Here is a 14986-nt window from a genome sequence, read left to right as displayed (position 1 = left end):
CCAGAAATCAGTTTTTGGCTTCAGATTCATAGTGTCGTAAGTTGTACATTCATCTACTTTCTTTTTCATTACTTGCGATAAATAAATGAAGTCTTAGCTAAAACTCTTGAGCACGAATATTTCAACAAATTAGGTGATTTCCAGCTGATGGAAGTGTCACTTAAGTGGGTCTGATGGAAGTGTCACTGAAGTGGGCAGTATTTCTGCAAGTGCTGCCTCAGATTCCGTGTTAAGCACAAAACGTGGGTGGCAGTGCTCTTCTCCCTTCAGCACTTGTAATGCGGTGGCACGGCCATTCCTGACAGCCACCATGCCAATAGTCAACTTATCGTAGACAAAGAGCAATGTTCTCTGTCGGCTTTTCGTTGGCCACATTTGACTAGCCCGTGGCCACATTTTCTGACACGAAGGTGCACCCCACTGCTGGGGTGGAACCAATCTCTCATTGGCTCACATCCTACTGGGCTGCCCTAATTTGGCCACCTTACTGTGAAACCTTAAACTTGCTAGCATGCTACCTCTGGTGCTAGTAATCTGATTTTGTACGTTTTACCCATGAAAGTAGTTTCTACTCCTGTCAGTGACATTGGGTATATTAGCCTCATTGGTTGCATGAGGGACTGGAGGGGTGCTCCGTTGGCTGCTTTGACCCAGGGCACCCACCTATTGCTGCCCTTGCTTGGTGGTCCAGCCTGGTTCCTGGCTTTCCTACTTTTTAATTCTTGTTATTCTTTTACATCTTTTGTTGGTTTACTGCCTCATCATTGTTGTTCTGTTTCCTAAAATTTTATCCACTTGCCTGTGTTGCTAGTTTTCTTGTGGTAATGGAGGGTGTGGAAGCACCACTCAAATGCAGAGGGTGCACCTGCTGTTGCATAATGAACCCTGGAGTCCTCTAGCTGATTTATGGGTGGGGCGAGTCACCCACCTTCACCCTTTTACCCCTCCCTCACTTATACTTGCGTCTGTCTCTTGTTGTTGTTTTTTTTTTTTTTTTTTTAATTCTCGGGTACAGTTGAGTTCATTGGTGTTTGTCATCTGTGTCCTCGGTCTCTGCTGACTATTCCTGGCTGGCTTGATACAAAGATGATTGAGTCACCGATGACCTTGTTGTTTGGTTACTTTAACACCCATCAGTCCAGCCATCCATGCTTTACATTTTACTTGTGGAGTGATTATCATTTAATGTTGTTGAACAGTTGTGAACATTTTATGCAAATTGAGCAAATAGTTAGCAGCAGTGATACGTGATGTACATTATGTCTTAAGTGTGTCTAACAATTCTTGTCAGTAATCCATTCCATTTTACAATGAAAGAAATTGCTGTAAGTATTTAAAAACTCATTCAATACCTCATTCTTATAAAGATTATTGCTTTACTTGCTATTACTTCAAAATTTTCTCATAAAATATCATCAGGTTCATATTATTTGAAATGCATTTTTCCATAAATTTCAGGATTCAACATTAAAAGCAGATGGCATCACAAAACAGGGCTATTTGATGAAAGGCCCAGAAACAGGGAGTGATCGAATGTTTGTCAATCTAGGATCTAAATCCTTCAAACGACGTTACTGTTACTTGAGGTATGTACTTATTTAGGTTTGCAGTATTTAAAAAGTAGTTCATACATATGTCAGGTGTAAAGCAGACCACTCACTGAAAAACAGCATTAATTGCTGGTGCCTTTGCTGAATGCATGTTGGGTGTGAGCTGTCTGCTTTTCCTTTGTACCAGTGTTCACAGCTTCTGTTTATACACGTTTAAACTACAACAGAACACATTACAGTTTACAAAACCCTAAATTTGCTGGATCAGTGAGTGCAGGAAAACTTGATGGTGAAGAAATTAAGTGTTCTCTAACTGTGCATCCATGAACTGATTATCTTTGTTCATAGTAACCATGATTTATTTGTAGCAAATCAATTTCAGCCTGATTACAAGAGTCAACATAATTTTATATTGCCTACCCTATGTTTAAAACTTAATGCTTAAAATCCACAGTATAAGAGTATAAAAATTTATAACAAAGTAAAAGAAAAAGATTTGCTCAATATTAATTTAGAATTACTGAAAAAAATCATATGAAAGACTTGTTCAGAAATGTTGTTATCCAAGATGTAGTTCATGATTGTCTGTGCCTGGGTAATGACGTCTTCAGGACTCAGCTTGTGAGGATAAAGAAACATGGAAATAGCATAGATAGATGTCATTGTGCAGGGAAGTGTTTTATGAAGAAACTGGAATTTTTAGTGTCACTCCACTGGTGGACAATTGAAAACAAATGCAAACAAGTTTGCAGAGCACAGGAAAACATATTTTTTGCAGACACTAGTTCAAAGTAGTAAAACGGAGATGTGAAGAAAGGTAACTGCACATAGAGACTACACCAAAGTGTTAATTGTCTTTCATGTTATTTATTCCTTAGGAGCAAAAATAAAAAAAAGAAATTGATGAAAAACATAGAAGTTGATTAAAAGCACCATGAGTAATAGGTACTGTTAAGGTTGCTTTTGTGTCACAAGGTCACGGAAACTGGAAATAATTGCTGAACTGAGTGTGTAAATCAGTCAGGCATTTGGTCAAAGTATGAACAATTGAAAGATTATGAAATAATGATATTTTCGGAATTATTTGATGATGCTGATGAGAATTGATATGAGGTAACAGTTTACTCAGCAGTCTTAACTTGATAAACCCAAATAAAACAATCATGCTGTCTTTAAAGGGAATGTTACCCCTATGTTGACACTCCGGGATGATGATGGCATTGAAACAGAGGATGACACGCGTAAAACTGAAATACTAAACACCTTTTTCCAAAGCTGTTTCACAGAGGAAGACCACACTGCAGTTCCTTCTCTAAATCCTCGCACAAACGAAAAAATGGCTGACATTGAAATAAGTGTCCAAGGAATAGAAAAGCAACTGGAATCACTCAACAGAGGAAAGTCCACTGGACCTGACGGGATACCTATTCGATTCTACACAGAGTACGCGAAAGAATTTGTCCCCCTTCTAACAGCCGTGTACCGCAAGTCTCTAGAGGAATGGAAGGTTCCAAATGATTGGAAAAGAGCACAGGTAGTCCCAGTCTTCAAGAAGGGTCGTCGAGCAGATGCGCAAAACTATAGACCTATATCTCTGACGTCGATCTGCTGTAGAATTTTAGAACCTGTTTTTTCCTCGAGTATCATGCCATTTTTGGAAACCCAGAATCTGCTCTGTAGGAATCAACATGGATCCCAAAAACAGCGATCGTGTGAGACCCAACTCGCTTTATTTGTTCATGAGACCCAGAAAATATTATATACAGGCTCCCAGGTAGATGCTATTTTTCTTGACTTCCGGAAGGCCTTCGATACAGTTCCGCACTGTCGCCTGATAAATAAAGTAAAAGCCTACGGAATATCAGACCAGCTGTGTTTCTGGATTGAAGAGTTTTTAGCAAACAGAACACAGCATGTTGTTATCAATGGAGAGACGTCTATAGATGTTAAAGTAACCTCTGGCATGCCACAAGGGAGTGTTATGGGACCATTGCTTTTCACAATATATATAAATGACCTAGTAGATAGTGTCGGAAGTTCCATGCGGCTTTTCGTGGATGATGCTGTAGTATACAGAGAAGTTGCAGCATTAGAAAATTGTAGCGAAATGCAGGAAGATCTGCAGCGAATAGGCACTTGGTGCAGGGAGTGGCAACTGACCCTTAACATAGACAAATGTAATGTATTGCGAATACATAGAAAGAAGGATCCTTTATTGTATGATTATATGATAGCGGAACAAACACTGGTAGCAGTTACTTCTGTAAAATATCTGGGAGTATGCGTGCGGAACGATTTGAAGTGGAATGATCATATAAAATTAATTGTTGGTAAGGTGGGTACCAGGTTGAGATTCATTGGGAGAGTCCTTAGAAAATGTAGTCCATCAACAATGGAAGTGGCTTACAAAACACTCGTTCGACCTACAGTTGAGTATTGCTCATCAGTGTGGGATACGTACCAGATTGGGTTGACGGAGGCTAATTAAACCAAACAGTAACTGTTAATTTGATTGAATTGATAACCTATTACAACATATTCACTCACACCTCCACGGCCATGAGGCATCACTATTGTATGTAAAGCAACTCACACGTATACACTGACAGAGTTATAATTGTGACTAATGGCAGTGATTAATTTCTCTGTTAAAAGTAGTGATAATGCTAAATACATTCTGACATGGTGCATCTACAATTAGTCATTCACTAGTGATTTTACTGTTTTAATAAATCACGACTGCGGGAATAATAAAGAGCAATTATAGGGGAAAAAGCATAAGAGCAATTAACATTAAATTTGATAGTTTTTAATGTGATTGAACTATGATGTGTATGTGACTGTAAGAGTGTAGCGTATCATGTGAGATTCTTCTTGCCCTTTGATGCGGGGTTGACTTTTTCCTTCACAGCTAACCTTCTCCATATTCTCCTTTGCAAATTTTAATTACAGTTCATAGGTCATTAAGCAACTGAAAACAAGAATTTTAAAAGATGTGTTTTCATTGGTTCTGATGTACTGGCAATCAGTGATATTCTGTGAATGTCATCGATAATTATTTTACACTTGTTTGAAAGAAAATAAGGTAGTGTCGCTGCATTTAGTAGGAAAATTGTTTTGCAGTAATTGCACATGGCATGAAGCCATAAAAGCCAAAAGATACTCCTATATCATTGCTGGCACTAAAGCTTGATACTATGCACCTATCTGAGTTCTTGTATATTCTGCCATCATTTACTGTCAAAAGTTAACAACTGTTTATGTAATTTTAAAGTCATTTGACAGTGTATCGGCATGAAAATTAAGTCAAGCATTAGTATTTATGTTACACAACATAATAGTTATTGCAATATATGTGTATTTATTTTACAGGCAAGAAGTTGATGGGACATATATTTTAGAAATGCACAAGGATGAAAAGGAGACTGAAGCAAAAGCAACAATTGTTATGGATTTTTGTACAGAAGTTGTTAGGGTAAGAAAATTTCAATGATCAATTTAGTTGTATGAATTTCTGGTATTAGTAATTAATAGTTTCTAACTATTTTTAGTTGAGACCTTTGGGTGATTCAAAGTTTTGAGATGCTGTTCTATCTAATAATTCTTTCCAGAAAATTGTGTAGTTGCAGAGCACAATGCAAATTAAGTGAAAACTAAACCGCGAGAATTGTTAATTTATTCTCAGTTAAACTATGGAAGAGTACATCTCAAATGAAGGACAACATTGTGCATTGTGGTATATTGGGTGATCTATCATAATTTCAGAAGGGGAAGAAAATTGATGTTTCTTGTTAGGCAGACCTTTCTTTACTATTATGTTTCCTGAGACATCATCTGGCTTATTTCCTTATATGATTCTGAATTATTCTGTATAGTGTGAACTTCTTATGTTTCCAGAAATAACATTTTTCTCCTCTCTTGGAAATTAGGGGTTTGGTTAAATTTTTCCCTTGTGTCCATAGTAAATATTTTTTTCTCCTTTTATAATGATTGAGAACTTGTAAAATGACTGGTATATCTCATTATTTTGTCTAAGATGCAATATGCTGCTATTCGTTTGATAATTGAGTCTGCTTTAGAAACTTATTTTCTTTTTGCTTTTGATGATTCTTTATTCAAATGTCTATAGCATATGTAAGCACACAACACAAAAAATAGTTGTTCCTAGGAGACATCAGGCTAATACTGTGTAACACTCTCATTAGCCTAAATAACAGCCTTAACTGGGTGATTAATGGAGTCCGCAATTTTTTTGGGTGTGCCATTTCCATCCGAAGCTACTTCTTGATGATTAGATCTCATAGAGCTACCAAATTTCAGGGATGTTGATTGCTACTTTTAACCTGCTGACCCAAACAGTCTCTGGCATTTTCTGTGAGATTAAAATTGGGTGAGATTGTAAAGAACAATTCCAATGTCATGGCTGTGCTATCCTGTTATTTTATTATCTATTCCAGACACATCCAACACTTACATCTCAGTCCGTGTCGTCATTTTCTTATGGCTGATATGATGCAGAGTGTAAGGCAGTTTCCACGTATTTAGGAGTGGTGTGGTTCAGATCCTTTTTTGGCCTGCTGTTTGTGAGGTCGTTTCAGGAGAATGTTGTGATAATTTTGAGAAGACTGCAGCTGAGTTTATTTCTTTCCCAATTCCTTTTCTGACTGTGCTAGTACTTTGACATCAGAGAGACTTAAGATTGTAAGCCTTCTTTCTGTATTCCTTCTTTTCTTCTAGCCTTACTTCCTTTCAGAGTCCACTGATATTGTAATCACTTTCTGTAATGTAATTGGTTGGATAAAAAACCTACTCACCATGCAGCAGCAGGAGAAGAAACACGTAAAAGTTAATGTAATGTGAAAGTATTCAGAGTGAGCTGCTCGTTCTGTTAGAACTTTCATGTATACTTTCTCCAGTCATTGCTTGGTGAGTAGATTTTTTACATATCCAGTTATATTTTCATAAACTGTTTCTTTTCACTGATAAAATCTTCTAGATAGATTTGCATCTCCCAGCCTTATTCAAGCCATTGTACTGAACTCACATCAGTGGTTTGCTTGTTAGTTTTGCTACTTATCATATGTACTTGATTGTAGGCCATGTGTGAAATTGGGCTTCACCTAAACTTTTGAAAAGAGATTATAGTAAGAAGTAAATCTCAAATATAGGCCGCAACACTAAATTTTACAATGAAGTTCAATTAGACAATACTTTGAGGTGCATCTCTCTCCTTCCCCTTCTTCAGTGCTAGCATAACTACAGTTTAACTGTTAAGTTGACAGAAAGAGTGGCTCTGCTACAATTATAGCTTCACCCGTTCTGCAACTAGGTGGCAGGCTTTCTACACTTGACACATGTGTTGTGGAAATACTGGATTTATTGGGAGTTCTGGTGATGTGACTAATTCACGGGACAGTGTAAGGAGGTTGAGAGCAAGAGAAAAGTTGATCTTTTGGTTTGTCAGTGACATTGGGAGAGGAGTATGCTAGTTACAAGGAAATATTTAAACTTCAGGTTTTCAGCTATGCAAAGGAACATGGAAAATGGGTAGCTGAATGCAGATTTGATGTTGATGAAGAAAACATTTGTTGATGATGAACAAGTGAACAAAACCTCCTAAATAGTTTGAAAAGTTGTTGGGCATTTTGAGGGCAATAGTGCAAATATCCAGATGTGGAAAAAGACTTGTTTGATTTTGTGATTCAGAATAGGAAATATGGATATGCTGCTACAGCAGAAATAATTCAAATTGAAGGCAGCAAAGTAGCATGTAAAAGAAACATATTGCCAGTAAAATTTAGTTTTGTATGGGTGGGTTTTGCGGTTTATGCAACAAAACAATCTGCCTGTTCATCGTATAACTACAACTGCACAAAAACTGCCCCAAATTTATGAAAACAATTTATCTTTTCAGCACTACATAATCCATATTTGACACAAAAAATGTTATTTACTTTCCCAGATAGGGAACGCAGACCAAACGCCAGTCTATTTTGATATGCTGAGCAGCACTTTCATAGGGAAACATAGTGTGCCAATACATATGTGTGGTGCTGAAAAGCAGCAGTGCGCAGTGATGTTAAGCATTATGACTGATTGGATGAAAATTGCCACTGTACGTGGTTTTTAATTAGAAAACCCTCCCAAGGGAGAAAGCTTCCCACCTGGGATATTATTGTAAGAGCTTGTGACAGGGGGTGGATGACAGAGCAGCTGGTCCCAGACTGGATTTCAGCAGTTTGGAAAAAGCAGCTAGGAGCTCTTCTTCACTCAAATCGGTACATACTTTTCACTGGTGCACTGGTGCTCACTTGAAACAGAATCTGGAAGATGGAAACTGTGACTTAGTTATTATTCCTAGCGGCATGATAAGTGTGTTGCATCCTTTGGATGTGTGTACAAACCATTCACTCAGAGCTAATATAAGGCAGTTCTATAGAGATTATATAATGAACAGATGCCAGAAGGCTCATTTGCAGTGTGCTTCTGTGTCAGACGTGTGCCCTTGGATATTGGCTGCTTGTCATGAAAAGTTAAAAAAAATTGAATTTCCAATTATTTTGTTGGGTCTGAAGATGGCCATGTTTATATTATTGACTCTGAGCAAAATTCTGGATCATCAAGAATGGGTGAGGATGAAGATGCTGATGATGTGGAGAAGTGATTGTGCTTGATTTAGGTGAAACTGATAGTCTGGAATAAATGGGAGCAGCTGCGTAGTGTTTCAGTATGTTCAGATTTTATGTACTTGCAGTTACATATTTTTGGCAAAAGCAATAAAATGTCATTGTTACGAGTAATCTATTCAGTGTTGCATGAATCTTATTACCATCTGTCTTAATCAGATTTGATTACAATTCTTCATTTGTGTGGCCACAGTGTTTGTAAATTTTTTATGTTTGTTAAAGATATCTGAAATCTGTATTGGCAACTACTAAAATGACATTTCCAGACAGCTGACAATGTTTTCAATAAATAAAATGAAACACGCAAAATAAGATGATGTTGTTGTAGTCTTCAGTCCTGAGACTGGCTTGATGCAGTCTCCATGCTACTCTATCCTGTCCAAGCTTCTTCATCTCCCAATACGTACTGCAGCCTACATCCTTCTGAATCTGTTTATTGTATTCATCTCTTGGTCTCACTCTAAGATTTTTACTCTCCACGCTGCCCTCCAGTACTAAATTGGTGATCCCTTGATGCCTCAGAACGTGTCCTACCAACCGATCCCTTCTTCTTGTCAAGTTGTGCCACAAACTCCTCTTCTCCCCAATCCTATTCAATACTTCCTCATTAGTTATGTGATCTACCCATCTATTCTTCAGCATTCTTCTGTAGCACCACATTTCAAAGGCTTCTATTCTCTTCTTGTCCAAACTATTTATTGTCTATGTTTCACTTCCATACATGGTTACACTCCATACAAATACTTTCAAAAAAGACTTCCTGTCACTTAAATCTATACTCGATATTAACAAATTTCTCTTCTTCAGAAACGCTTTCCTTGCCATTGCCAGTCTACATTTGATATCCTCTCTACTTCGACCATCATCAGTTATTTTACTTCCCAAATAGCATAACTCCTTTACTACTTTAAGTGTCTCTTTTCCTAATCTAATTCCCTCAGCATCACCCCACGTAATTCGACTACATTCCATTATCCTCATTTTGCTTTTGTTGAATTTCATCTTATATCCTCCTTTCAAGACACTATCCATTCCACTCAACTGTTCTTCCAAGTCCTTTGCTGTCTCTGACAGAATTACAATGTCATTGGCGAACCTCAAAGTTTTTATTTCTTCTCCATGGATTTTAATACCTGCTCCGAATTTTTCTTTTGTTTCCTTCACTGCTTTCTCAATATACAGATTGAATAACATCAGGGAGAGGCTACAACCCTGTCTCACTCTCTTCCCAACCACTGCTTTCCTTTCATGTCCCTCAACTCTTATAACTGCCATTTGTTTTCTGCACAAACTGTAAATAGCCCTTCGCTACCTGTATTTTACCCCTGTCACCTTCAGAATATGAAAGAGAGTATTCCAGTCAACATTGTCAAAAGCTTTCTCCAAGTATACAAATGCTAGAAACATAGGTTTGCCTTTTCTTAATTTAGCTTCTAAGATAAGTCGTAGGGTCAGTATTGCCTCACGTGATCCCATATTTCTATGGAATCCAAACTGATCTTCCTCGAGGTCGGCTTATACCAGTTCTTCCATTTGTCTGTACAGAATTAGCGTTAGTATTTTGCAGCCGTGACTTATTAAACTGACAGTTCGGTAATTTTCACATCTGTCAACACCTGCTTTCTTTGGGATTGGAATTATTATATTCTTCTTGAAGTCTGAGGGTATTTCGCCTGTTTCATACATCTTGCTCACCAGATGGTAGAGTTTTGTCAGGACTGGCTCTCCCAAGGCTGTCAGAAGTTCTAATGGAATGTTGCCTACTCCCGGGGCCTTGTTTCGACTTAGGTCTTTCAGTGCTCTATCAAATTCTTCACGCAGTATCATATCTCCCATTTCATCTTCATCCTCTTCCATTTCCATAATATTGTCCTCAAGAATATCGCTCTTGTATAGTCCCTCTATATACTCCTTCCACCTTTCTGCTTTCCCTTCTTTGCTTAGAACTGGGTTTCCATCTGAGCCATTGATATTCATACAAGTGGTTCTCTTATCTCCAAAGGTCTCTTTAATTTTCCTATAGGCAGTATCTATCTTACCCCTAGTGAGGCAAGCCTCTATATCCTTACATTTGTCCTCTAGCCATGCCTGCTTAGCCATTTTGCACTTCCTGTCGATCTCATTCAACGAAAGCATCCGATTCCACCTGTCTGCTTTACCCCGTGACGTAAGGTTGTTGTGATGTGTGATGTCACGACGGTGTCGGGTTTAGTTTGTGAGAATGGTGCGTTTGTAGGTGTCGTTTTGATGTGATCGGTGGTGCTCTCTGGTGGTATGTTTATGTGGTGTGTGTGGCGTGTTTATAGGTGGCATATTGTGGTCGGTGGTTCTCTCTGGTGGTGTGTTATGTGGTGTATGGGGTTCTGTGTGTGGTATTGGTGGTGACTGTGCTTTCAGCAGAATATTTTTCAGTGAATTAACAATTTTGGTTTTGCTATGTTGATGTTGCTGTAATTTTTTTCTGCCCATCATGTGTGAATTTTGGTAAATTGCTTTGTTTATGTCTTTGGTAGGTGTGGATATGACTGTCTAGGTCAACAATTTTTGGATGTCGGTGATGATGGGGGACAGTGCGTTGTCTCTAATAAAATTTCTTCAGCTATTCGGCCTGTTGGCTGAAGTCGTGAAGTGTTCAGTGTGTCATGAAGAAATGTGGGTTACTAAAGTTCTGGCATCCCGGAACCGGGACGGCCATATGTGGAGATGATGTGAGGATAACTTATGGCGCTCCATTAGGTGAGGTTCCTGGTTTGAGAAGTCTAGGTTGGGCATACGAGAAATTGTGTTAATGACGTATCATTTTTGTTATAAATCCTCTCACAGTTTCTGTGCGCATGAGGTGGTGTTAGTGAGAGAACGGTGCTTGATTGGTATTCTTATTGTCGTGAGGTATGTTCTGAATATATTAAGTACAGGGATAGATTGGGTGGGCCGGGTGTTGTGGAGAGTGATGAGTCACAGTTGGGGAAGAGAAAGTATGGGAGGGATAAGTCTTTGGTTGGCTTATGGATTGGGGGGGGGGGGGGGGTGGCTGTGGTATCGGGGGAGGGGGGGTGTTCAGAAGGTGTATTTAGGGTTTTGGAGGGCCAGACAAAAAGGGAATTAGTGGGATTGATTGAGGATTTTATTGAAGAGGGTACCACTAAGTTTCAGACTTGTTTTCTTCTTATAGGGGGTTGGGTCAGCAGGGATACAATCATTTAGTAGTGAACCACAGTGTTGAGTTTAGAATTATGAGACAGGGGCCTGTACGAGAACTATACAGGGGTTTTGGACGGCAGTTAAGTCGGTGATTGGGAGGGGGAAAAGGCGCTCTTCTAACATTCAGTCTCATATAGATGAGTACTGTTGGCGGAAGTGCGTCCCTGAGGGCCATTGTATTTTTAGGGTTTTTTAAAGGGCGATTAGCAGGATGTATAGGCCGAAGGTTGTGGGTTAGTTAGGTGTTGGGTGGGGGTTGGTGGCTACGGCTTGGGGGGAGGGGGGGGGGGGTGTTGTGGTTAGTTGTTGGTGAAGTTTCTAGAGGGATGTCGGGCGGAGGGAGGGTGTTTTTCTTTGATTTTGTGTAGAGGATTTTTTTTGTTATAGTTGTTGTGGAGTTGTAGAGTGTGAATGGGATATTTTTTTGTTTTGTTTTTGGGTCTTTTATTTTTTTTTTGGGGGGGGGGAGGGGGGGGTTGTGGTTTTTTGTTTGTTTGAACGTGTGTGTGTGTGTGTGTGTGTGTGTGTGTGTGTGTGTGTGTAGTGGTGAGTAGATGTTTTTTGTTAAATGGTTGGTGGGGTTGTTGTGAGTTGTTTAGTTGTTTGTATTGGTGATTTGGTATTTTGATTTGCTGTTGACTTATATGACTTTAGGGAAGTGTTTGATTGCAAGGTGTGGTTGTGGCTATGGCTGGTTTGGTATCGTTAGTTGCTGTTGACCAATATAGGTCAAGGGAAATGTTCAATTCCAATTTTGATTTTCTAGGAGTTTTTTTTCTTTTTTTTTAATAGAAAAAATATTAATTGTGGAGGTGGTGGTGAAATTTTTGAGATTTATGGTGGGGTATCGTTTGTTTCTGTTGACCTATATAGGTCAAGGGAAGTGATCAATTCCAGTGGATTTTGTGTGTAGTGGAATTTGGGAGGTTTGTGGGGTCTTGTTATTTTAGTTTTTTTTGTCATTTGGTGTACTGGCATGTGTTTGTCCCCACCCAAAAACCCTCAATTTCCCCCACTTGTCCTATTAGTTTCATTATATTTTTGGAGGAATATCTGTTTGGTGTTTTTTCGATCTATTTTTGTGTTTGTTGTCGTGTTTATGTGATGATGTGATAGGAGTGGTATGGGAGTTGTTGTGAATGGTTATTTCCACCATATTGGTGACGTCATTGGTTAAAGCGGAGGGGTGGAATTGAACACTTCTATTATCCCATAAAATATATAATGTAACTGGATGGATAAAAGTATCTACTCACCAAGCAGTGGCAGAACACACACATAAAACAAGGTTATAATTAGGCAAGCTTTTGCAACCAGTGGCTCCTTCTTGTGGCAGAAGGGTTGAAGGAAAAGGACTGGGGGGGGGGGGGGGTGTCTGGGAAAATGGGACCTTTCCAAAATCAACCCCTTCTCCTAGACCTCTCCAGTGCTTTTCCTTCCCCTTCAACTCTTCTGCCTGAAGAAGGAGCCACTGGCTCTGAAAGCTTGTCTAATTGTAACCTTCTTTTATGTGTGTTTTCTTCTGTTGCTTGGTGAATCAATGTTTTATTATCCAGTGACATTAAATTGTCATAAATTGAATGTTTTTGTTGTTATAAAGTAAAACATATGCATCTTTAAAAGTAGCAAAATGGCTTTCAGATACTTTTAATATTAAATTTGCTTTATGCAGTAACTGCTGTGTATTTTGTAGCAGAGAGAAGCTGTGGTGAACACATCTTCAAATTTTGACCACATCAAATTTAAATACATATAACATTTCTGTGGCTTGGAATTCCATGTATTATGTACTTCTACTTTTGTTTATGAACAAGTAGACACATTGAACACACTGTCATCTGCCAACTATGATTGGCAATGTTGGCTGCACCAAAAACAGCTATCAGTACCGACTACGACCATTCTATTAATATCAAAATATCGACTCATATCAGTCGCCGTGCTTCTGCTCTTTAGAAAGTGAACAAGTTGCACAAACAAGCTGACACAATTTTGTGAGACAAAGTCGCTTTCCTTCTTTCTATGAACTGCTACTCTATTAAGTTTCCAATCCTCAGTATACGTGTACATGTCATTTTGAAATCATCACTTTATGATCTGAGGGGGGGATCTCAATTATAGACCACACCATGGTTTACCAAAGTTCTGTATATCGTTCGATATCTTCTCATATGATCTCATGGTACCAAGTGAACTTGTCCTAGGCTTTCCACACCAGGATAACCAGGGATGCTCATTGAAAGTTTTTGCCAGTAACTTGTAAATACACTAAAGCAGCTCTGCAACAATCTTCCTCATAATATATATATATTTATTTATTTTTGGAGGGGGGCCTCTTCAAAAGCTATTATTAATTTGTCCTTACTTTCTGACATTGTGTTAGGAAGTTTGTTTCCTGGATGGTCATCATATGCATTGTTCTAGAGTTCTGTTGAGAAGTTGTTTGATATAGATGGCCCAGTGTGTACCCTGACTCATAAGTTCAGCTGGCCATTTTCCATGCTTTATCATCCAGCGGCAGTTTTTTAGTAGCCATGCCAATCTCTGTGCTTTGTGACATGCAGTGAGTGGATATACAAGGTGCTTGTAATTAAAGGTAAACTTTCGAACTGCTGTAGAAATAACACCACTGGTCAGCATGACATCAAATTGCAATGGAGTATTATCGGAGAAGGGGGAAAACGTATGGCAGAAGAAAAAGAAATAATTACAAAATGTAGCAATAGATGGCGCTGCGCTGTAAGCATCATAATTTAATAGTGATCGACTACAAATGACAAATGAATCATACAGCAACGCCTGATGTGTACATTGACGTTAAACAAACTGCATTACTCAATGTGCATGAGTGTAGAGGTGTGATACTGTTAGTTACATAAGTCCATCCACCAAGGCGAGGTCGTATCACATTGGATGGGAAATATCGATTTTTAATTGTCCTGAGGCAAAAAAACGCATGAAAAGCATCACTCACGTCAAGTTTTAATTGTCCTGAGACCAAAAACTGCATTAAAAGCATAAATCAAAAACAAATTGGATTATTAATTTCCGTGTGACTGGTGCAAATTATGTTCAGTATGCTGTCCACCATTTTATGCAACAAGTTTATATTGAGAACAGCATGTTCCAAAACTGTTCCAAGGGTCACATTCAGAATGTTCTGTGCAATGGGTGCATTCAATGCAGCTAAGTTTGCAATCGGAACACTGAACACATCTTTCAGGTAGTCACACAGCCAGAAGTCACATGGGTTCAGGTGATCGGGATGGTCAGGCTGTAGGTAAATGGCAGCTGATAATTTTAGCATTTCTTAAGTGGCGCTTCAGCAGCTGCTTTACTGTATTTGCAGTGTATGGAGGTGTGACATTTTGCATAAAAATGATCCCATCCACACATCAACACTGTTGGAGAGCTTGCCAGTGACGGTACAGATAACAGAACCAAAAGCACCTGTCTGTATGAAAAAATGTAGTTCTGTGATAAATTATGCCGTAAAGCAGCACCACACAGTGACCTTTTCAGAATGAAATGGTACTGGTTGATTTGCCC

General features: G+C 38.8%; 1 protein-coding gene across 2 annotated transcripts in view; it reads left to right on the top strand.

Annotated features, from left to right (window-relative positions):
• The window catches only part of LOC126273114 (dedicator of cytokinesis protein 9), a 319479-nt gene that overhangs the window by 35697 nt on the left and 268796 nt on the right, over positions 1 to 14986 (top strand). For both annotated transcript variants that reach the window (XM_049976565.1, XM_049976564.1), the window contains 2 exons: positions 1459 to 1586; positions 4923 to 5025. In XM_049976565.1, the coding sequence (XP_049832522.1) occupies positions 1459 to 1586; positions 4923 to 5025 (231 nt within the window). The remainder of the gene's footprint in view (positions 1 to 1458; positions 1587 to 4922; positions 5026 to 14986) is intronic.

The sequence above is a fragment of the Schistocerca gregaria genome, chromosome 5, assembly GCF_023897955.1.
Source record: "Schistocerca gregaria isolate iqSchGreg1 chromosome 5, iqSchGreg1.2, whole genome shotgun sequence".
NCBI lineage: Eukaryota > Metazoa > Arthropoda > Insecta > Orthoptera > Acrididae > Schistocerca > Schistocerca gregaria.
This window is presented reverse-complemented; position numbering and strand designations above follow the sequence as displayed.